General features: G+C 40.9%; 2 protein-coding genes across 5 annotated transcripts in view; both read left to right on the forward strand.

Annotated features, from left to right (window-relative positions):
• bicd1a (bicaudal D homolog 1a) overlaps positions 1-13,813 on the forward strand; it is a 33,823-nt gene extending 20,010 nt beyond the window's left edge. The window contains exons 3-10 of one of the 4 annotated variants that reach the window (XM_085165074.1): positions 2,847-2,999; positions 4,432-4,920; positions 6,076-6,468; positions 7,876-8,631; positions 8,743-8,894; positions 9,013-9,223; positions 10,661-10,746; positions 11,752-13,813. In XM_085165074.1, the coding sequence (XP_085021200.1) occupies positions 2,847-2,999; positions 4,432-4,920; positions 6,076-6,468; positions 7,876-8,631; positions 8,743-8,894; positions 9,013-9,223; positions 10,661-10,746; positions 11,752-11,872 (2,361 nt within the window). In that variant the 3' untranslated portion in view covers positions 11,873-13,813. Of the gene's footprint in view, positions 1-2,846; positions 3,000-4,431; positions 4,921-6,075; positions 6,469-7,875; positions 8,632-8,742; positions 8,895-9,012; positions 10,301-10,660; positions 10,747-11,751 lie in introns of those variants that run through there. The other 3 variants (XM_085165075.1, XM_085165076.1, XM_085165073.1) reach the window with 3 other exon arrangements.
• A 611-nt stretch (positions 13,814-14,424) lies between these two features.
• fgd4a (FYVE, RhoGEF and PH domain containing 4a) overlaps positions 14,425-23,464 on the forward strand; it is a 63,115-nt gene continuing 54,075 nt past the window's right edge. Inside the window, exon 1 of the mRNA XM_085165077.1 lies at positions 14,425-14,930. Coding sequence (XP_085021203.1) covers positions 14,828-14,930 — 103 coding nt within the window. The 5' untranslated portion in view covers positions 14,425-14,827. The remainder of the gene's footprint in view (positions 14,931-23,464) is intronic.

The following is a 23,464-nucleotide window of genomic DNA, read 5'->3' on the forward strand; positions in this document are numbered from 1 at the left end:
AAAAGCGTCTGGACTTCTTTAAGTTACTTGAAGACGTTTCACCTTCATCCAAGAAGCTTCTTCAGTTCTAAGGTCAAATGGTGGGGAGTCCCAGATTTAAACCTAGTGGGAGTTTCCCCCCACAGAGGGACAAAAGGACCCCTGATGATCCTCTAATCGCCTGAGCCAAGGTGTGAAACTGGGTGTGGGTCCCAATCAGCCAGAGTTTCGGGTGAGTTCATTGTGAACTATGTCCACTGTGAGCCACCATCTTTGAACAGAGGCGGTGGTTTACGACACCAACTCTCTGCCATCTATAATCCAGTTTTGAGTTCCCTCCCCAGACGCCTTAACGCCCACTCACATCCTGGGCCATCTGACCTCAGGAAATCACATGATAAGGTGGGGCCAGGTTTCACAACGAGCTCACTCGAAACTCTGGCTGATTGTGACCCACACCCAGTTTCACACCTTGGCTCAGGCGATTAGAGGATCATCAGGGGGTCCTTTTGTCCCTCTGTGGGGGGAAACTCCCACTAGGTTTAAATCTGGGACTCTCCACCATTTGACCTTAGAACTGAAGAAGCTTCTCGGATGAAGGCGAAACGTCTTCAAGTAACTTAAAGAAGTCCAGACGCTTTTCTTTGCAAGCTCCTTTGACAACTGCATGTAAAGCCATCTTATAGTTTTTATGATCAATTCTTGAGCCAAACGGATTGTTTTCCACAATTTGACTAGTATTTCTTTTATTCTACATTAACTTACATGAAACCTGTGTTTATCAAAGATCAAAGGTTACTGACAAACTAAAAGGTGTCATGCCTCACACAGAATAATAAACGATATGCATGTGTGCAAAGTGTGTATTTATGCAAGGATATATGTCTGCAGCCACTGTGTTGGGCAGTACCAGAGTTCAAGCAGGGGTCAGACACTGCGGCCACGACCCCATTGTGGGGGGCAAATCCAGTGCTAAGCTGGGATATAAAGTGAAATGCCCTGAGCTCGGCACATGTGTAGGGACAGAGTACCAGCACTACGCCCACAGGACACACTCTCATTCACTAATTTGGTCAGGCAGTGCTGTGATGTTCACTCATTCTCAAAGTTCACAAGAAGTGAAGATATTGATGGTGATGGAGCATGTGGAACATCTCAGCTGTGATTACCTGATAAACCTTTACACACGATGAGTTGTTAATGCACAAATGCCCCGTGTCTGAGTCACGAGTGTGGCGCTTTGATATATTTATGAAGTGCCTTCTGCTGTTTTTTGAAGTCCTCATTTGCACATGTGCCAGCTAATGAACAGGATTCCTTTCATCGTGAGAGGCAGGTGCTGTAGCGACATCGAGCACTTTGTTTACCACAGACCGAATCTAATTAAAAGATTTTTGTTTTACAGATTTCAAGCAACCTAACATATACATGTTTGGGGGAAAAGACACAGAGTTAGTTTAGATAGACGTCTGTTGTTAGAGGTACAAGTCAGAACATGAGAAGGGATAAAGATTAAAATCAAAGTGCACTTTAAAGCCCAAAAAAGAAACACAGGCCTAAACTTTAAGTTGTAAAACTGCCACAACAGCAGTGATGGCAGGGATGAATGAACACAACATGGCCCCTGTTGTGCGTACCATTGTATGATTTTAACAGCTGCACTTCGTGCTGTGAACAGCTCTGCCCTGTGGCGGGCTCAGTGCCAGTGTTGTGTGCCGATCTGTCCCTGACCATGGTGACCGTGGGGTCTGATTGCCCCCAGTATTATTTGGCCTTGAATATCCTGCACACTGTTAATAAAATGTATTTTGACAACATGTATCACAGAAAGCTTACATTCATGTTCATACATCAACCGCACATGTGTTTTGTGTGTTTTTGGTCTGCTCTATTTTTTTCTTTTTACAGTGTTTTAGCGTAAAAGTGCTTTCAATGTATTTGCAAAACAGTCCAATTGTGCCTTTGTGGGATTTCCCCATTTACACCATTAACTTTTATATAATGGGAGTTCCTGTCGGCTAATGCACAAATCAGGAGGTTCAGTGTAGATCAAAGGTCTTCAGTTTCAGGTTTTTTGCCACTTCTAAAAGTAGCATCGTATTCACTGCCAATGCGTGTAGCCACCCACTCCACCCACACTGTCTCTGGGTCAGCACTTCTGCCATATGTACAGAGAACTGCAGGGGAGCTGCAGGCAGCTCTGCAGCAGCAGGAGTGCACAAATGCACAAATGCATTGTAACATTATTTTGTAACCTATACTACAGAGAGTCCTCTGTCCACTAGTTGCATTGGGCTGCAAACATTTATACACAACTGTGTGTGAAAATAAGATATATAAAATATATTTTTTCATTTTTGTCTTGATATGTAAATATCATCTAGTTAATTTTTGGGAAACAGCAGCGAGTTTCAGCGCATGTACGGTAAAAAAATAGCTTTTGAGAAAGTCCTACCTCAGCGTGCAAAGTCACGTCACGTCTACATGCATCAGCATTATGAGTCTGTGCATGTCATGCAATCTTAAGCTGACCGGACTGTATTTGATATTGACCTTGTTCACGTGGGCACCGCTTTGCCTGTTAGGGTTTAATCATATTCAGCATATTGGATTTACATGCTAGCTATTCTGGTTTCTGATCACTGCATGTTGTTTGGGTTAGCATCTGTGATGGTTATGAGAAGTCTATTCTTAATTCCAGTAAAAATCATCTTAAATTAATTTGATGTAGCCATTATAAATTTGGCCACAGTGGCTTGTAGTGGGCTCAAGACGTGTTGCAGATTTATCCCGACCAATGAGACCTCAATGAGCGGAAAGAGCGATGGGAACTGTGAAAAATGTCACCGCTGTTTTTCCTCCTCCAGAGTAACGAGATGCTCGAGCTGCAACGGAGCAGAATGAGGGAGGAGATCAAAGAGTACAAGTTCAGAGAGACCCGGCTGCTTCAGGACTACACAGAGCTGGAGGAGGAGAACATCACACTTCAGAAACTGGTGTCCACACTCAAGCAGAGCCAGGTTGGTACAAACATCAACAGTTTGCACACTAATAACTTCTTATTTATGTGTCATTGTCGTGTAGAGTTTCACTCACTCTCTAAATGTATTTCTCAGATTTAAGCGTGTCAGTGAAATTGCCTATTAAAGATCTGTCATCACTTTCAGTGATGCATCAGCAATCGGTGGCTCAAATGATTTTAATGACTCACACTCGTGTCACCAAAATGTACCAGTGCTCTCAGTGATCTCACAGTGTTTCCTGCACAGTAGGGCTGCCACAAACGATTATTTTGATAGTTGACTAGTCACTGATTATTTTTGCAATTAGTCGACTAATCAGATCATCATCCATTGAAGTAAAACATACAGCTTATTGCACCAGCAGCATCTGCTCTTATTTAACTATCATTAGCTTACAGCTTTAAGTGTTTAAGGTATGTGCTAACTAAAAATAAAGACAAGATGATAGTTTATTACATTTTAATGAAATTTGCAGATTGTTTCGGTGAAGTTTAATAAACTCCTTGCTATCTAAAATATAACAGGACACCGGAGTAAATTCTGGAGCATCTCACACTTCTGATAATCAGCTGTCTGCTTGATGTTTATTCAGCTGTGTAAAAACTATAACTTTAATCTCAGCCAAACCGATTTACTCAGGAACAAATAAAATACTAAAAAAAAGCCAAACAATAACATTTTCAAGTTATCTAAGTGACTTATATATCATGTTTAACCTGAGTAGTGAAAGACGGCGGTGGGTTTGAAAACGATTTCCCGGGAGTCCGGTGTTCTCAGCCTTGCCCCCGGCTAGCTATCGAGCTAGTGGCTAACAGACGTCTCCGAAAACGTCGGAGCGCTTTTGAAAATATGTGGTGTCTTGATAAACTGAGCAGATATTTGAGGTTTACACAGCTACATTCTCGCCTGAAAATCTGTTAAACATTTATTTTGTGACCCAGAAAGAATAATAAGAGTAATATTAAAACTAACTAGCTGCCGCCATTGTTGGAAACTGAGCTGGGCTGCGCTATGAATTCTGGGACACAGCTACTTCTTCTTCGGGGTTTAACGGCAGCTGGCATCCTTGTACATGCAGTGCTGCCATCTTCTGTTTCAGTCCGTTATTACACTCTTAAATCCTACTACTTATTCCTGCGTCTTTTGGGATCTTACAAAGCTTCAAACGACGCGTCGACTATTAAATCAGTCGTCGACGATTTTGATAGTCGACGTAATCGTGACTAGTCGACTAATCGTGGCAGCCCTACTGCACAGTAACACAAAGTCGTATTAGTTTATACTAGCTCTAGATACGTGGTTAGATGAAGTCGAATAGAGATCTTAACGGTTATATTAATTTCAAAAGGATTTGTTTTTTACCAGCTGTTTATAAATGTGTTAAAATAATTACTTTCCTGTTACCACGTGACCTTTCTGTGTCCCTCAGGTGGAGTACGAGGGACTGAAACATGAAATTAAGGTGCTGGAGGAGGAGACTGTCCTTCTGAACAGCCAGCTGGAAGACGCTTTGCGCTTAAAGGAAATCTCTGAGGGTCAGTTAGAAGAAGCCCTGGATGCCCTCAAGACTGAGCGCGAGCAGAAGAACAATCTGAGGAAAGAACTAGCCCATCACATCAGCCTGGGTGACAGCGTCTACGGCGCAGGGGCCCATCTGGCGCTAACCGTCACCGGAGTTGAAGGCCTGAAGTTCCCCGAGGAGAGCAACGGCACTAACGGCAGCGCCATCCCTGCTGCTAATGGCAACAATGAGGACAACAACCGCTGCAACGGTCACTTTCACGCTGGCTCCGGGATGGCTAAGATGAACGGGGACTACAGACCCGGCCGAAAGGGAGATGGCCTTCACCCGGTGCCAGATCTGTTCAGCGAGCTCAACTTGTCAGAGATGCAGAAGCTTAAACAGCAGCTACTGCAGGTAGGTCATAAGAGAGAGCGCCTTGGAAATTTCACTGAAAGTTTAAAGTCCCACATGAGCCCCGAGCCCAGTTTGAAATCAGAAAATCGTTGGGTCACCGAATCTTTATTTCCAAGGACACTGACGTCACTTGAACGTCACCGAGGGTTTAAATAACAGCCGAAGGGGGGATGAAATTAGCTTCAAAGAGCAGATTGCAGGGCTACCATATTGATCTCCCTTCCCACAGTATATTTTAGTTTTTAGTGTGAAGACTGATGGAGTCTGAAGGCATTCATTTAAGGTTATTGCCCTTTGAACCCTGTACTGACATTAGAGATAGATGAGAAGTGGAGAAAGACTAGAGGAATGACATCACAAATGTTCAGACGCCCTAGCGCTCAGGGCGCCCATCTGGTAAGTGCTTTTTAAGAAGCATGCTAATGCACGTTCAGTGTCTGTATCATGCATTATATATTATGTATGCTTTCACGCATGTTATGGAGGGAGTAGCTTTCAGAAAGCGAGAATGCAGCTGCAAGACGGAGGCCGAGAAAGGCAACAGATTTATGCCAAAAGTGAAGGAAACTGCTTTGTACACTTTTATTTACACCGCAATTAGTTCCTGCTTAACGCTGTGAAAAGCTGCTACTGTATACAAGGAATGTAAAAATACAAAATATATATAATATAAATAGCTGAACTAGCTTTCACTTAAACCCACTTGAGTAGAAAACACACTCATCGTGGAGGATGGTATCCAGAATGTTAAGTGACAGTGAAACCACAGAGAGATCAAATTTGTGCTAAAAGCAAATAAAGTCATTACTGTACATCTTTTATCTAGCTGGGCACCAGCAGGGAGGAGAAAACTAGATTAGTGGTTGCTGTATTCACAGTGTGCCTCTCGCTGTAAACACAATTACTCACCAGCTAATTTTCTCTTTTGAGTTGATCTGTCTGGGAAAGACCATCAGCCTCATAATGTCCAGCTGAAGTCCAGTTTTCGTTGTGTTTCTTCTGGAGTTGCTCAGAGTTTCTTATAGTTCAATCTCAGAACTTGAAAATCAGATTTTTTGCTTTAATATTGTTTAACGTGTCGTTCTGGAGGACGTACACAAATGCACTGGAAAGTACAAAAAGAAACAAATTTAATTTTGCATTTCTGTCGTGCAGGTGGAGCGTGAGAAGGCAGCACTGCTCAAGAACCTGCAGGAGTCCCAGACTCAGTTGCAGCACACACAAGGTGCCCTGACTGAACAGAACGAGCGTGTCCATCGTCTCACAGAGCGCGTCAACGCCATGAAACATCTCAATGGAGACAAAGAGCTCGAGGACCCAGAAGAGAGTGAGAAACCTAATGGGGGGTCCTCATCCCCAACGGCCAATAGCCATCATGATCTCGATATCCACGGTTTTAAGATTCTTGAGTGTCGGTACAAGGTGGCGGTGACCGAGGTGATCGACCTAAAAGCAGAGCTCAAGGCCCTGAAGGAGAAGTACAATCAGGCGGTGGAGGGACAGGGAGACGGCCATGATGATGACCGGGTCCAGGCACTGACTGAACAGGTTTGTGCAAAATTAATCCAGTTTTGCTGAATGTAAAACTGCAAACGTACTCACTAAGGGTGCAACGATACACAAAATTCACGGTTCGGGTTCGATACTTTGGTGTCACGGTTCGATATTTTTTCGATACAAAAAAATGTTCATGCTTTTTTAATTTGTCATTTATTAAAATTATAAATATATATTTTAACTCAAATGTACAGTTTTTAAATGTAATGTTGCTGAAACAACAAAGGGATAAAATAATAAATCTATCTGATGGAGAAATCACTCATCTTTGGAAAAGAGAGTTTATTACAGAGAAATGTCTCTTTCCAAAATAAAAGCTATACTATACGCTTCTTCTGGGCTATATTCTCAGCAGCATATTAAACATATTAGGTCCCCATAAGGAGAATCATGTGCTAACGGCTGTCGAAATGACGTTAACGCCACAACACGGCAAATCTCCGTTAACGAGCTACCGCGGATCGCCCCGTGCGTGGGGCTGGATGGCTAACACGTTAACGAGCTAACTGCGCTAACGCACTAGTTCCCACCAATGTAATTGAGCATTGCGTGGCACATCCGACATACTGCTTTACTTTTGTCCATGACGCGCTTACCTTCAGGGTCATACGTCACATGAAAACCAAAATAGTTCCAAACGCCAGATCTGAATGAGGGTGGGGGAGGTTCAATTTGCCATGTTGCAACGAGCTTAGCTTCTGTCTTGCTAGCTTGCGCTGCGCTCAGTGGATCTGCGCTCGACAGTGCAGCCTAGGCGGCAGTGTTGCCAACTCCTCAGTATGGAAAATCGCTATTGGTTGTCCTAAAAGTCGCTAGAAGTCGCTAAATGATGTCATCACCTAATTTGCATAATTGGTCATGCTAATATAATTGTAACCTAAGTTGTTGGAGAGAGAAATAACATCGTGGAAGAGACATAAAGTGAGTAAAAAACGTCCTAAATGCATTTAGAGTTTATTTAGAACTACAAATTAAATTTATTTTAGCAATTATTGTTTTTTTTAATGTCACAATTCCAACCCTGCTCCTTTACCCGGGCTTGGACCGGCAAAAGTGACCCGAAATAGGCACTCTGGTGGAGTTACTTTGTGTGTGTGTGTTTATAAGTAGTTTTAAACCTTGTGATCCACAAAACAGCATAAGAGTAAAAGAGTAAAAGAAGAACTGACTGCGTTACAGCACCCGCTGCATGTTGAGAGTAAAAGCGATATGCGCTTTCACGTCTTTTTTAGACGGGGGTCTGAAAACTCGCTAAATATAGCGACAAAGTCGCTAAGTTGGCAACACTGCTAGGCGGAGTAGTCGAACGCAGATTCACTGAGCGCTCAACACAGACAGCATCGTCAGAAGAAAAGTTGATAAAATAAATTAAAAATTTTGTATTGTCTCTCTGAGCAGGTAACACAGCTGGAGCGAAGTTATCGTGAAAGCCGGGAAAGGGTTGTAAGCCTGGAGGCGGAGCTCCGAGCAACTGCGAGTACTGCCTCAGAGAGCCAGGGCATGCTGAACGCTGCCCAGGATGAGCTGGTAACCTTCAGTGAGGAGTTGGCGCAACTCTACCACCACGTCTGTCTGTGCAACAACGAGACACCAAACCGTGTCATGCTGGATTACTACCGCCAGAGCCGAATCACACGCAACGGCAGCCTCAAAGGCTCGGAGGATCCTCGAGCTTTGCTCTCGCCTCGCCTGGCGCGACGTCTCGCGGCAGCATCGGCGGCCTGCTCCTCGGAGTCTCCGCGCAGCTCCACAGACTCCCCACCCAAAGATGCCCAGCATAACGAGACAACAACTCACAACCCAGCGGACTCCTGCCACAGCAGCCCTACCCGCAACTACACTGGCTCCCCGGTCGTCGGCATCTCTCCTTGCCCATCTCCGGCACCTTCAGACTCAAGCGGGGACCTGCGGAAGGAGCCGATGAATATCTATAACTTAAACGCCATCATCAGAGACCAGATCAAACACCTGCAGAGAGCTGTTGACCGCTCACTGCAGCTGTCCAGGCAAAGGGCTGCAGCTAGGGAGTTAGCACCCATGCTTGACAAGGACAAAGAGTCCTGCATGGAAGAAATACTAAAGCTCAAGTCCCTGCTTAGTACTAAGAGAGAGCAAATAGCTACACTCAGGCTGGTGCTCAAGGCCAATAAGCAGGTAAAATCTTTTGTTTGTTGGATTCTGGCACTTATTTCATTAAAAAACAACCTAAAATGCATTTTTTCTATTAACATTAAATGATTCAATTCAAATCACCCATCTTTGCAGACAGCAGAAGTTGCGCTGGCTAATCTGAAGAGCAAGTATGAAAATGAAAAGTCGATGGTGACAGAGACCATGACGAAGCTCAGGAATGAGCTGAAGGCTCTGAAAGAAGATGCAGCCACCTTCTCTTCTCTCAGGGCCATGTTTGCGACGAGGTGAGAAGGGCTCAGGAGATGCGGCACGGCTAAGATGAGAAAGCAAAGTGTTCGGTTAAAACGTAGAATTTGCGTATAAATGTGGCGACACATAATCCTGCTGTGTGTCTCCCTGTAGGTGTGATGAATATGTGACACAGCTGGATGAGATGCAGAGGCAGCTAGCGGCAGCAGAGGATGAAAAGAAGACGCTGAACTCCCTCCTCCGAATGGCCATCCAGCAGAAACTGGCCTTGACCCAACGCTTGGAGGATCTGGAGTTTGACCACGAGCAGACTCACCGCACCCGTGGTGCTAAAGTGCCCAAGATAAAAAGCAGCGCACCCAAAGTAAGTCGCAGAGGTGACCCCACAATTTCTTCCCAGCCTCCACAGCCACTTCATCATCATCACTCACACCCCGAACACCACTGTGTAGAGCTAACCTCATGTTTGTTTGTGGCTTTGTATCAGCCGTACCTTCACCTCTGCGTCACTGCAGTTACTCCAGTTTCTCTCTGCAGTTCGAAGCCGTTGGTAGATCCTAAATGCCGAGCCCTACGCTGTTTTTTATCATCATTTCCACACCCAACACCAATTTTCTTCCCAGAAGCCTCTAGATTAGGTGGAATAGGAGAGGTGGTAGAAAGTGCACCGGGATGCCTTATGCATATCATGCAACATCTGTGCCCATGACACATCACGGGGAAGATTCTTTATGAAATACCAGATAACAAATCTGATATTAAATATCTTTTCTTCCATCTAAAATCCTGCTGCCATAAAATATGACATCATTCCCCAACACTAGGAAGTGTTTCAAAATGACAACAAAGCAAAAATGGCTTTATTTTTAATGACTCACAGCCCCTCACTGTGGCAGATTCAATGAATTACAGCTGAGATTTTTCCTTACAATTTATTTACACCACGACTTAAGTTGTCCCAGGTTTTTGACAGGTTCAGACTAGTAGGAAAACCGGTCAAGCATTTTCTCCGTGTATTCCTAACCCCTCTTTGGAAAAGGGAAAGTAATTAAAGGAATTCTTTGTTACAGCACAATCCTCTTTGCGGCGTAACCATTTCTCAACACTAGATGGCGGTGTTTGATCAAATGTCTTTCCCTTTTGAGACTTTGCAGTCAAATGCAGTTGGGCCTTTTTCTCCCTCCTTTTGACTCCGAATTACAGTCACATATATTATAAATAAGCCAATTTAAACTAAATGTTTTTAAAAAGCAATGTGTAATCTTCTCCGTGTTAAATGAGCGAGTAAACAAGACCTCAGCAGAACTGGTGTAGTCCAAAAATACAATGCCTGTTATTATATTTTTAGCTTTTGTTTCACTGCACGCGTCCTTGTCTTTTTTTGCCCTTGCAAATCAATATAATATTGTATTGGCAAGTGTGTGTGTGTGTGTGTGTGTGTGTGTGTGTGTGTGTGTGTGTGTGTGTGTGTGTAAAAGTGTCCGTGTCTCTGTCTCTTTGGGGGTTTTGTGTTTTCTGCTTCCAGCACAGATTGTCTAGCTGTGCAGTGACCGGTCCTGATGACACTGGCTGGTCACTTGAGCTATACTCAGTTTGGTTTCCAGTGCTATTGATCTATAGTAATGTACTGAGAAAAACTGACCGGGATCAGCCTGGTGCGTCACCCTAAAAGTCACGGTAACAGTAGAATTCAGTGTCTTTGTCTCTGACGAGGTCTTCCCTTGTCTTGTCCACCCTGTTATCTCTGTCCTGTTGTCTAACCCCGAGTGTCACCACTTTGTATATTTGTCTAATTTATCAGTTTCTTGTAGATTGTCAGCAGCCTGCTGCCTCAGTACCGCTACTCTCCCCACAACTAAGGCGAGGGAGAGCCTCCCTAGTACGCAGGTAACAAGCTGTAGAACCTGCTAGCAGTAGACTTACTAATATCTATCTATCTGCATACAATTCTATCAGTAACATGTCACATCTTTGTCATATAAAGTGACTTTTTCACATTTTTAGTTGGATTTGTTTAGTAGCAGCAACACCTGCATCAAGATAACTGAACCTGCATGATCAAAATATTAACCTTTACATTAAATATTATGCAAACCCTTGTATTCTGGAATTAATAGTTCGCACTATGAATTATTTTTCACTCTGCATGAGCAGTTTTGCATGACCGTTTTGTATCTATACATGCTTTTCTGACAAGGCGAGGTTTTCACTGGAAGGAGGGTCTGTTAACGTATGCTCTGCACAAGGATATGTTGCTTGCAGGCCAATGAAGAGCTGATCCAGTGATGAATATGAGGGTCTTCTTTTTTCAGTTAGGCTCTACTGCTGATGTTGTTGTTACCTCACGTTATAACCCTGTTTTGATTTCTCGATGTCACCGTGCACCATGTTGTTTCTGGCCTGGTTTAAGTAGTTGACTTTCTAAAAGTGCACATATTTCCTTTGTTCCTTAACTTAAACAATAAGACTGACACCACTCTGTCTGTGCAGCTATCAGTTAGTTAGCTTTAGTTAGAATAGCTTGACATAAAAACTGGAAACATTAGCTGGCCTGGCCACGGCCAAAGAAAAAGAACGACGTTAGCAAATGAATTTGTTTAATAGATAAAATAAAGGAGTTTAAGTGTGCAAACTGTAAAGTTCAGATGTAACCTCTACTACTAATTTTTCTAGCTTTTGATAGCTGTTTCCAGTATTTATGCTAAGCTAAGCTAGCATGCTGCAGTGGGTATCAGATGTAAGTGGTCTCAGTATTAATCCACATCTAAGCATGTTTTTTTTCTTCATGCTTACATGTGGAAGGAAACCGTCTCATGCTCCATTTTTGCATTTTATATTTGGAATAACCTTTTTCACACTATTCTCTTCTCATGTGTCTTTGCCTCCTTCCAGTCCTAAATTTCTGGCAGACCACCAGGAACGCCGAGCAGTCCTGTCCAGCAGAAGAAGCCTTCTCTCCCCTTGCGACCCTCGTAACTGTCTGGCCCGGCAGCCCCATCCTCCTGGCACCTAACCACGCTGGTCCTGCTCAGACCTCAGTCTGGAAGCAGTCCTGCAGAGACACAGACAAACTGGACGGGGGTTCCCTCAGTTTAGCTCCCCTCCACCAAGCAGTCCAACCGGGTGCTTACTGGGCTCTGTGATCTCACTGAGCACTACACTGCCCAGCTGTGGCCGGCCTCCTGGTTACCTGGGTCATAGAAGAGGAGCAGGACGCTTCCTTCATCTCTGGAAGTGACCTACTGTCCCGGAAACACAAAACAGAGACCTGACCTGAGGCAGAAATGCCAGTGAACACACTGAAATCTGCCGCCCTGTTTCTCCTAGTATTTATTTATAATTTATTCACTCTGCCAATTATTTATTTCTGATATATTTATTACTTGTATATTTTTGTGTGTTTTCCTTTTTTGTCATTCTGCGAGATGGAGCTCAAAGACAGTTTTCCTGCTGTGATGAAGACTTAAACATTTTAGCACATTCACTGCTGTATATGTATATTTGTTTCCCCAAAAAACGTCTTCTTTTGAAAAACTTAAGGAAATTGAAATATTCGATTTTACCAGCATAATAATCCCAAAAAACTCACATATATGATTTTTACAAAGGGGTGTTAGCAAATATGGTTTTTGTAAACAGGCTAATGAAGGTCTAGATTCAAAGAATAAGAATGTTTTTTATTTTGTTGTTGTTTTTATAATGGTGAATTTAATTGTGTTTTGAATCATCAGTAGTCTGGATGCTTGTGGACTATTTTATAACTCCTGCTTTGTTTTTTTTTAATGATTTACAGCAGACTCTGGTGATGTGTTGTTTGTCTGTTACATAGCTCAGGTCTGTCAGAGACCGGGGTAGGTGAGTGGTTGGGTGTTTGAGATCAAGACTAGGGCTGTTGGGCTGCGGTTTTTATTTTGCTCTTTGAATTGCACAGGTTTAAGTGACCGTGGAGTGAACTGACCTCCTTTTTTAACATTAGCTAAGAACAGAGGATTCCCCAAAGGTGTGCCTCCTCTTAAGTAACTGTCACCTTCATCATTGTAATCTCACCATTTTCTTCAGAAAACTTTTATTATTCACATTAACACCCCTAATTATGACATTAAGAAAAATGTTAATCATACTGACATTTTCCATATCCGAGCTTACGCTGTTCTCAAAACATCACCTTGTTCAGCTTTCTCTACATGCTTGCTCCGTACAGTATGGAGTACTGTTCAAGCACAATTCTGCACTATGCATTAGAGCAATACAGTCGCCCCTGTTTCAGACTGATCTGGGTAAGATTAACAAATCTTTTAACCATTTCCGTCGTCATGAACTAACCAGCAGGATAAGAATGATAAAACAGCAGGAGGAGTGTTGGCGATTTTGATGAAGGAGCACTATTGTCAATTTCCTGTGTAAAAATTGAGACATTGTTGCTTTTGAAACACTGAGATGGGCAGTTTGTGGAATTTGTTGCATAATTGAAGTCCCATATTTCTGTACCGTACTTGTCTGGTACGCTCATAATGTCTCTGATGTTAGATACAGTTGTTTGTCACATGGATATGGAAGGGATAAATTAAAACGACATAGTCAGTATTAATCTTGTAATGACAGAACTTCTGTTACAACAGTAACAACTGTGTGTGTGTGTGTGTGTGTGTACATTTGTTTGATTTATCATTGTTAAATTGTTACTTTTGCAACTATAGAGCGTTGGAAACATTTGTGGTCCAAAAGTAGCTTCTGCACCCACGCAGGCTCATCTGTGACCTAACTCTCTTGGTTTGTTTGCACAACATAGCTGTGGATGGAGAGAGACTAATCTAAAAATGGAAAAATATAACATGGTTAAAAAGGAATGCTAGCAGTATGCTGTACTGCGGTGGGTTTTAAAGTTTCTCCACCACTTAAAACGGTGTTCAATTGGCTTCACAACTAAATAAAAGATGCCCTTGGATTTGTATGACTTTGCTTCTGCGTCTGTTTCTCTGCCTTGACATTTTTAATGAGCTACACAAAACTAGACTCCACGAGACTTCCTGTAATGATGGCGCCTGTATTCCTGTGCTCCTACAGACAACACAGAACAGGTTAAAATGCTAAATTATACTATAGGAAAAAATCAGTGTGAGCCAGTGTCATGCCTAAAAGGGTGACAAATATTTCCTGGAGTCCAATGCAGTAAGTGCCACTGGTAATATTGCATTTTATTATAAAAAAAATAATATATAAAAGGTAACAGCTAAAAAAGCATTATTATTATTATTATTATTGTTATTATTATTACTATTGTTATTATTATTATTATTGTTATTATTATTACTATTGTTATTATTATTATTATTGTTATTATTATTACTATTGTTATTATTATTATTATATTATTATTATTACTATTGTTATTATTATTATTATTATTATTACTATTGTTATTATTATTATTATTATTATTACTATTGTTATTATTATTATTATTATTATTATTATTGTAACTATTAATGGGCACTTTCCCCTTTTTTATTTTAAATATATTTTAGTTTTGTATGAGTAGCCCATTTTACACTGTGTTGCTATTTAAAGGGTCTAAAATGACCGTACATATACACACACAACACTGCTCTGTGTTTTGTGTGTGAGGGAATAAAAAGCGCACAAGTCGCTGTAAGGTTTCTGCGCCGCTGACTGGAGAGGCGGGTGCGGCTCGGGAAGCACCCAATCAAGGTGCCATTGGAGGGAACTCACTGAATCAAACCGAAAGTCTTTCACATAAGTTTTCTATATTGATGAATATTATTATTACGTCTGTTTACCGAAACCCAGCGCGTCTTCAGCGCTGCTGACTGACCGGGCAAACAGTCAGCTGTAAGTGGCGCTGCGAAGCTGGTCGTGGTTGTGAACTTGCAGCGAGGAGGGGATCGCGTTGCTCAACATTTTCGTGGTTATTCTTGAAGATTGAAATTCCTGTCACTTAAGTATCCGAATGCTTGAGCGGTCAGAGTCTCGGGGGAAAATGGAGAGCTTTAACAGAGTGGCTTTTCGCAGGAAACCGAGAAGTCTGGACGCCACGCAGCGACGAGAAGCAGGTGAGGGTTTGGTTTTTAAATTGTAGGGAACATTTTGATGATTAGATGTAGGCTACAACCCCAAAGCCACTCTGACAGATTCATTTCTCAACTTTTATTTTGTGCGACTTATCTGGATCATTTTTATCCAACTCCTTAAATATTTAATATGTCTTCATAGGAACCACTAGAAACATTAAATATGCTTTCATGTGCACGTACGAATGACTCAGTGTTATGACATTTTTAGTTGTCACATAGCCATGATGTGTTTTCCTTAGTCCGGTTGGGTAAGCGTGGAATGGCCAGGCCGTGACACTCGGCACACCTCCGTTACAGCCCCGTGTTTACGCGCCACTGCTGAAGTGCTGGCTGATCAGCAGGTATGAAGGGTTTAAAGGCAAGACCCAACCTGTTGTGTAACCATCTGCAGGCTGCAGGGCATGTTTTTTTTCCTTTTTTTCTTCCAAATAACCAGAGTGAACAAAAATGAGTAGGCAGTCACATGACACTGCCTGTACACCTCTCAGGTGTTCCTCAAAAGGTTTCTGTGCACTTTGTATCTCAGCTTAACATTTCAAATGCATTAAACAAATCTTGGGATCTGTGACCAAACAAACTTCCAGATGACTCTTTGCAGAACCCCGACCGGCTCGCTGATCCAGTTTTACATTGAAATTACTCTGAAAAAGGATCCAAATGATTATTACAGTTATGACTGGGCAAGATCAGCTTAGACTCATCGCCTTATCTTGCAGTCCTACTGCATGCTTGTGCAAACATGCAGCTAAGAATACAGTACTCCTAGTTTGATGTGAACTTTGTTCAGTGATTATCACTGCATGTATGACGAGGGAAGGTGGCTTCAGATCATAAAATCTGCCTGTCAGTGGACCGCTCCCATTACAAGTCCACACCTTTAAGGTGAGGAAGTGAGCTCAGTCCTAAAATACCCAAAATTATTACCAAGCATTGAATCACCTTGTGTTTGCAGTCACTTGTTTATAATCACTACCCCCTTGTATTGCACAATGTCACCATATACCGAGTTGTCTGTGCTTTATGTATAACTGCTTTTATGATAATAGGCCAAGTAATAACAAAATGCAGCACTGAATCTGAGAACTGAGCTGTGCATATACTGCTGTGGAAGAATTGATTTGATTTGTCATTTTCCATCAGAAGAGGCTTTAACATCTTACCATGAAAGCCAGCCGTCATTCTCACTGCAGCGAACAACAAATCTGTCATGTTGCTTCTGTCACAGTAAATTTAACCTGCACATGAACTGTGATCGCTCTCGGGAGTTAAAGCACTGAATCGAACTAATAAGTATGACTTAATTGCCCCCGCTGCAGTTGTTTCTTCTGTTCAACTTGATCCAATATGGCTCTTAATGATCCAGCTTTTTTATTATGCCTGGCTGAGCCTGCATTTCTTTGACTGCAGTTATTTTCTGGCTTTCAGCAGAGACACGGTTTTAAACTTTTAATCATCTGTTACGCTCTACTTCCATTCACTCAGGCCAGACGATTCACTAGCTTTGGTATGAATGTGGATTCTAAGCCATCATTTTACTTTGCAGTCGTTTGTGTCAGTTTTGATCACGTCGCTGGGGACAAAAGGTCAGGAAATAAACTATTAGGTCTGCAAGTTTGTTATCCTTTGAACCTGTAACGCATTGTTACCATGTCAGCCCTTTTTGTCGTGTCAGTGTCAGAGTTGGATTGCACCATGTAAATATCTTTGGATGCCATCATAGCCTCCAGAATATATCTGTGTACGTGTGTCCATGTCTTAGAAACGTCTCACAACGATCTACACGCACAGTAAAGTGAATTCAAGAGTCCAAATAGCTTCACAGCACGTCGGTTTATGCTGATGTGAACACAGCCGTATCAGCCTCCAACAAAGGGACTGTTTGTTTTTTGTGTGCTAAGATAGAAGCAGTGGGACTGTATGAATCAGCAGCTGTGTGGCCTGCTAGCCTGCTGTTGCCGGTATTGTTTTTGCTGCACTGATGGCCATTCACGCTGAGCTGAACTGTCTCACTGTCCTCCGCTGGCTTTAACTCTCCTCAGCAATGGTTCTCTTGTACAGTTGAGTTCACGGTGGCTCAACAGTGATTCGTTTTTTCTATGACATGCTTTGCTGAACCACATAAGTAAACACTGATCATAAATCATACGTGTGGTTATGGAGAAGCGTTGCTTCATGTGTGATTGCTATTTGAATGATGAAAGCGGCCAGTCGCAGCCCCCCCCACCACACCCACTCATGTGGTTACACCATAGTTTAAATCTTGTTAATAAAATGTGATTAAAGAGTCTTAACGGCTTAGATTGGAAGAAAAATCCACATGTACCATGCGAGAGTCTGAAATAATGGCCTTTATTTCTTTATATTTAAACTAACAAGAAGCTGGACTTGCTTTCTGAACGTCTTTCAAGGTTGTTGGGTTTTTTACTCATTTTCAGCTCCTTCCTCGTACCTCACAAGTTTCAACGAGCTGATTCCTAAAGAGCTATTAAATGCAAAGTTGATATGCTGTGCACTACATCCTTACAAATTTGAAGGAAACCTGACAATGGAGGACTAATTGAGAAACGTTAGCCCTAAAAAACTCCGTACAGCAGATGAACACTATTTGAAAGTCACATTATTGACAAACTGGAAAAAATCCAGCAAAGATCTGACACAGACCCTGAGATCCATCTGGCCCTTCAGTTGATCCATGTAGCGTTTGCTAAAGCCTCTTCAGAAATGCTCTCAGTGGATAATGGCTGTCAAGAAGCCATCGTTAAATAATCAGAAAGACTTTATTTATCCCCAAGGGGTAATTAAGATACAACAAAGCAGCGTGACATTGAAGATAAGGACAAACGATAAGAGTGAGATAATAAATACACAGAATATACACAGTTATAAAATTACACAGTTTTAAAATTAAAGTGACTGAATAGGTGAATAAATAACTGCAAGTGACTTAAAGTGAATAAAGTGTTGGCAGTATAAAAGAGTAGGGGTGGGGGAAAAATGGATACTGTGTAGCATGGTGATATTTTGTTTGCTAATAATGTATCGATACAGGGACAGCAGAAATCGATACTTTGTTACAAAAAGGTTTTTGTGCTCTGACTTCAGAGCATGTTGATCCTTTTTCTGAGCAAGAATCCTGACATTCCTTCACTGTCCAAATGTGTTTAACTTTTTTATGGCAGCAATAAACATGACAGTTTACTTATTTTAATTTAAGACATGTTTTATTTTAATTAAGTTTAAAACTTTTTATTTAATGTAAAATTATATTTTGTTTTAATTTACTTTCAAATTCTTCAGTTGCTGAAGGGGCTGCATAGTTTTCATAAACTGCATAGTTCAGAATAGCTATAATTGTACCAGATGGTTGATTCAGTTAAGTTGGACTAGACTGTAATACAAACCGTTCAGTTTGTCAACAATAAAACTGAAATGAGAGAAAGACTGAGTGTGAGACTTTGATATTAGATAATGTTTTTTTTTTTTTTTTTTTTTTTTTTTTTATTGATTGATTAGCATTCAAATATCTCAGTGAAGACAGAACAAAGATTTACCACAAAGCAAGAAAGCATGAGACAAGGCTAATCAAAAGGTATTGGCTGAAGCATTTGCTTATTACGCCAACCCTTTTAACAAAAGATCTTTTAGCATGCAGCTCCTGTACACAGGGCTCGAAGCAAATAATAAAATTCAATTCAATTCAATTTCATTTATATAGCGCCAAATCACAACAAATGTCGCCTCAAGGCGCTTCATAGATACAGAGAAAAGCCCAACAATCATATGACCCCCTATGAGCAGCACTTTGGCGACAGTGGGAAGGAAAAACTCCCTTTTAACAGGAAGAAACCTCCAGCAGAACCAGGCTCAGGGAGGGGCGGAGCCATCTGCTGTGATTGGTTGGGGTGAGAGAAGGCAAACAAAGCAAAAACAAAACAAACAAACAAACAAACAAGAAAAAAACAAAAAAACAAAAAACTTTCCACCTTAGTAAGTAACTACATCAAAGCAAAAGAATCAAGAGGTTTTTTTGTTTTTTGTTTTTGTTTTTTTTCTGCTCTTTTCATTCTTGATATATATATTTTTCTAATACTCTATTTTTAAACATATTTTTAAACAAGGAAAATGAACTACATTTAAATGATAAAATGAATATTGATAAAGTTTACCTTTATGTACAGAATCTGAATATCGCAAAATATTTTTAAAAATTGCAATAATATCGTATCGTGGGATGTATGGTGATTCCCACCTCTATAAAAGAGTGTAGAGTAGTTCTAGTTAATAAGCAGAACAAGGAGAAGATGAGGTATGCAACGTTACACAATAACTGGACTGAAGAGATAAAACCTCCATGAGACCAAATTTGACATTTGTGGTTCAAATTGTCGTTGGTACAGTATGTATGCAAGACGCCGGGAGAGATGTGAAACAGTGTGTCCACAGCTATCTGTAATACATGGTGGAGGCTCCGCCATGGTTTGAGGCTGCACTTCAGCCAAAATCAAAATAGACTCAATTATAAATGGCAGGAGCTTCGTGTTGAGCGCAACAATGAGCCTAAACACACTGCCAGTGCAGTAAAAGCTGGATAGACAAACCCACACGCATCTATATGGGCCGGCCTCCCCAGAGCCCAGACCTCAACATTACTGAAGCAACGAGGAGTCATCTTGACAGAACAAAATCAAATCAAATCAAAATGTATTTATATAGCACATATTAAAACAACAGTGTTGACCATAGTGCTTCACAGTCAGTAAAAGCATGAGACAGTTAAAACAAACAATAAAAGACGACAACAAACAATAGGTAACAACACAACAAGCTGGACCAGCCAACTAGACAGAATCAAAAGCCAAAGTAAAAAAATAAGTTTTAAGACGTGATTTAAAAGACTGGATCGACTCGGCAGTACGAATATGAACAGGGAGGTTATTCCAGAGTCTAGGTGCCACGGATGCAAAGGCCCGGTCACCTCTCGACTTCATTCGAGTCCTAGGTTGTGCTAGGAGCCTGTGATTGGACGATCTAAGTGCTCTGTTGGGATTGTATGAATGGAGTAGTTCAGAAAGATAGCTGGGCGCTAAATTATTCAGAATATTAAAAGTGAACAAAAGAATTTAAAAATCTATGCGATATTTAACAGGGAGCCAATGTAATTTGGCTAAAATTGGAGTTATGTGTTCATAGATTCTCGTACCTGTTAAAAGACGCGCAGCTGCATTTTGAATTAACTGAAGCCGGCAAAGAGAAGAGAGTTGGAGGCCCGAGTAGAGGGAGTTACAGTCGTCCAGTCTGGATGTAATAAATGCGTGGATAAGCTTTTCAAGGTCCTTTAAAGGAAGGAACGGCTTTGCTTCGGAAATCTGACGCAACTGGTAAAAGCTGTTTTTTTACCACAGTGGACACCTGTTTCTCAAGTCTCAAAAGGTAGCCAACATCGAAAGAAGATCTTTGAACGTTCTTCAAGAACCCTGAAGAATCATTCCTGCAGACTACTTAAAGAAATGAGACAAAGGCTTGCACAGGTTCAGGCTGCATCGAAAGAATAAAGGTGATCATACCAAACACTGATTTTCAAGCTCGTTAGAATTGTACAAAAAGGTTTTTTGTCTTATTTATTGTATTTCCGTGTATATTTTCATATGTTTCAATAAATCGCTTCACCTATTTCCTGTTTACAGTATAAGGAGTGAGGTGTGCCTGAGCTTTTGCACAGGACTGTATGTGTGCATGACTCCAAAAGTTACGATTTTTATAACAGCAGCTCAGATTATTAATTTATAAAAGAATATTTTATTGAAAATGTAACTAATAGGTTTTTGTAATAACTAAAAAGAATTAATTGTTTTTTTGTTTTTGGAGTAGTTACGATCAGTGTTGGTCAAGTTACTTGAAAAAAGTAATCAGTAACTAATTACTGATTACTTCCCCCAAAAAGTAATCACGTTACTTTACTGATTACTTATTTTCAAAAGTAATTAATTACTTAGTTACTTTTTAAAAACACGATTTACAACCTGAATAGGTGATAAAGCGATAGATCTTTCAGCCCAATTCTACTTTTTCTACATCATCATCATACAAAATGTAATCAAATGGAAAAGTCTCTTTTTAAAATTTGTTTTATTAGTTTTAATCTTTTAACTTTATGCATCAAGCAAAAATTTAATTATCTGCAACATTCTCTGACTGGAAGAAATTTGTTTAATATTTAAACCTATTTTCTGCACATTCCAGCACATAAAATATTTTTTTTGTGTTTACACTCAGTCTTTCAAATAGATGCAAGTAAAACACAGCAGAAAATAAATAAAGTCAAAGACTAGCGGTCCTTTTGCTCTATTTTCACCTGTAAAGCAGGAGTGGGGTAGGCGGAGGGTTACCCTGGTGCAGGTGTGCAGCGGTCAGTGGAAGAATCCGCGAGTTTCTCTGTGAGTTTCCCATTACGTCGTAGCTACTCGGTGCTTGTTTGGAAGTTTAGGGGTTTTTTCGCTGTAAAAAGAAGTTTTCTTCCCACGCACAACGGACACTAATGTTTTTGTCACTTTTTATGGAATCAAACTCAAAGTAAGGTCAGTACTTCCACGCTTTAAACGCTGCACGCTCATACTCTCTCTGCACTCGATATATGATCCATTGTTGATCTGCACACAGCTGTTGTCACGAACGTCGCACTCGCTTACGTCACTGTCATGAGACATTCTCGCAAAAAAAATCACGGTTTTAGTAACGCAGTAACACAGCGTTCCTACGGGAAAGTAACGGTAATCTAATTACCGTTTTTGCAATAGCAATCCCTTACTTTACTCTTTACTTGAAAAAGGTAATCGGATTACAGTAACGCGTTACTTGTAACTAATATTTTCAGTGATAAATCATAGATCATTTCCTCGGGATAACGCAAAGAACTTAAATGTGGAAAACGTGAATTACTATGACATGACTACAAACTGTTGAATAAAGAATAAAGTATTATTCTGATTTCGGTGGAGGTGTCACAGTACATTTGTTTAGCTCCAAGCATAGTTTGGTGGCCTACTCAACACATCACAGATCAGCTGTGATGTCAGACTTTCAGTTTGAGGATAAATATTTTATAAACTTAATAAATAAATATCCACCCTCAAGCTGTCCTGAGGTCTGGGTTCAAATGTTGAATTAATGTGTTTTTAAAAGTTCTTTTTAATTGGTTTCCATGGATACTTTTGTCTGGTATTTTTCCATTCACAAGTTTGTTATCGCTTTGTTCTTTGGACGGTGAAAAGGTCACGAGAATCAGGAGGAATCTTATCAATTTATTGATTTTTTTTTTTTAAATCACTTGACTTTCAGGACATCGTCTGAGATGTGTTTTTCCATTTGTTATATTCACTGGCATGTTAACATTGGCGTGAAAATGTTGTACAATAATATTTAACCACTTGCCAGGTGTGTATGTATTTTTGTTAATGTTTAACTTTAGTAGACTGAGTAATGCAGTTGTTTCCTTATTGGAATTTCTTCCTAAAGTTTACTCTGTCTGCTGGAAACGACCCAGACTATAGACGATTGCTCATTGAAGTCTGCAGGAGGGGTTTGGTTTACTTAAGGAATAATCACTGTGGGTGTGTAGTGCACTACAATGGCTTTTGTGTCTGTGTGTTTGTGTAATGTCAGGAGCTGCATACACAACCCGTCTCAAGCAGATGGATTCACAGTAGAATAATTTTTGAGGTACTGGTGCAGTTCACAAACTCTCCAGTAGGAGGCATTAAACGCTTGGGAATGTTTACAAACGGTTGTCACTGCTCAGCTGTGGCAGGGCCCTTTCAGAGAAATGTAGTCCTTTATAATGACTCTGTATGAGCTGCACTTTAGAGTGGCATGACACTGTGCAGCTGATCCCGCATCAATTAGAAGAGTAATCATCGTGTTTAGTGCTTTTGATTCTCTTTGCAAAATCAGGCCTTCCTCCCATTTCAGCAGCTCTTGATTCTATTGTTCTTTACTTTTACACACTAGTGTTCAGTATTTTTTATTTTATTTCATAAACTCATCATAAAACACACCAATTCTGTGAAAAATTTCATGGCTATTTTGACACTTCTGTGTTTTATATCTTCATCTGTATTCAAGGTCAGCTTGTCCTCTCAGGCGATTTTTAATTTATTGTAAATCTGTTGTTGTAATATATTTCTAAATGTTAATGCACTGAGTCGGAGATTCAGTTTGCCCAATCAATAGAAGCTTAAATAGCTGCCATGTTTCAGCCAGGACTGTTTTTCTTTCCATGCGCCAACCAGAGCTTCCTGACTGCAGTGTTTGTGTGTGAGTGTTTGTGAGTCTTTTCCCGGTCCTGACAAGCATTGTTATAGCCTAAGAGGTCCTTCCCAGACCACTACAACACTGTTACCTTTAGTTTGAACTGAGAAAAGGAGGAATCAGCCTTGCTGTGTTGGCCTGCAGACACCAAGAAACCAATGAGCTAAGGAGCCTTCCACTTTGAGGAAGTTTAACAAAGGATGATATTG

The sequence above is a fragment of the Neolamprologus multifasciatus genome, chromosome 7, assembly GCF_963576455.1.
Source record: "Neolamprologus multifasciatus chromosome 7, fNeoMul1.2, whole genome shotgun sequence".
Classification (NCBI taxonomy): domain Eukaryota; kingdom Metazoa; phylum Chordata; class Actinopteri; order Cichliformes; family Cichlidae; genus Neolamprologus; species Neolamprologus multifasciatus.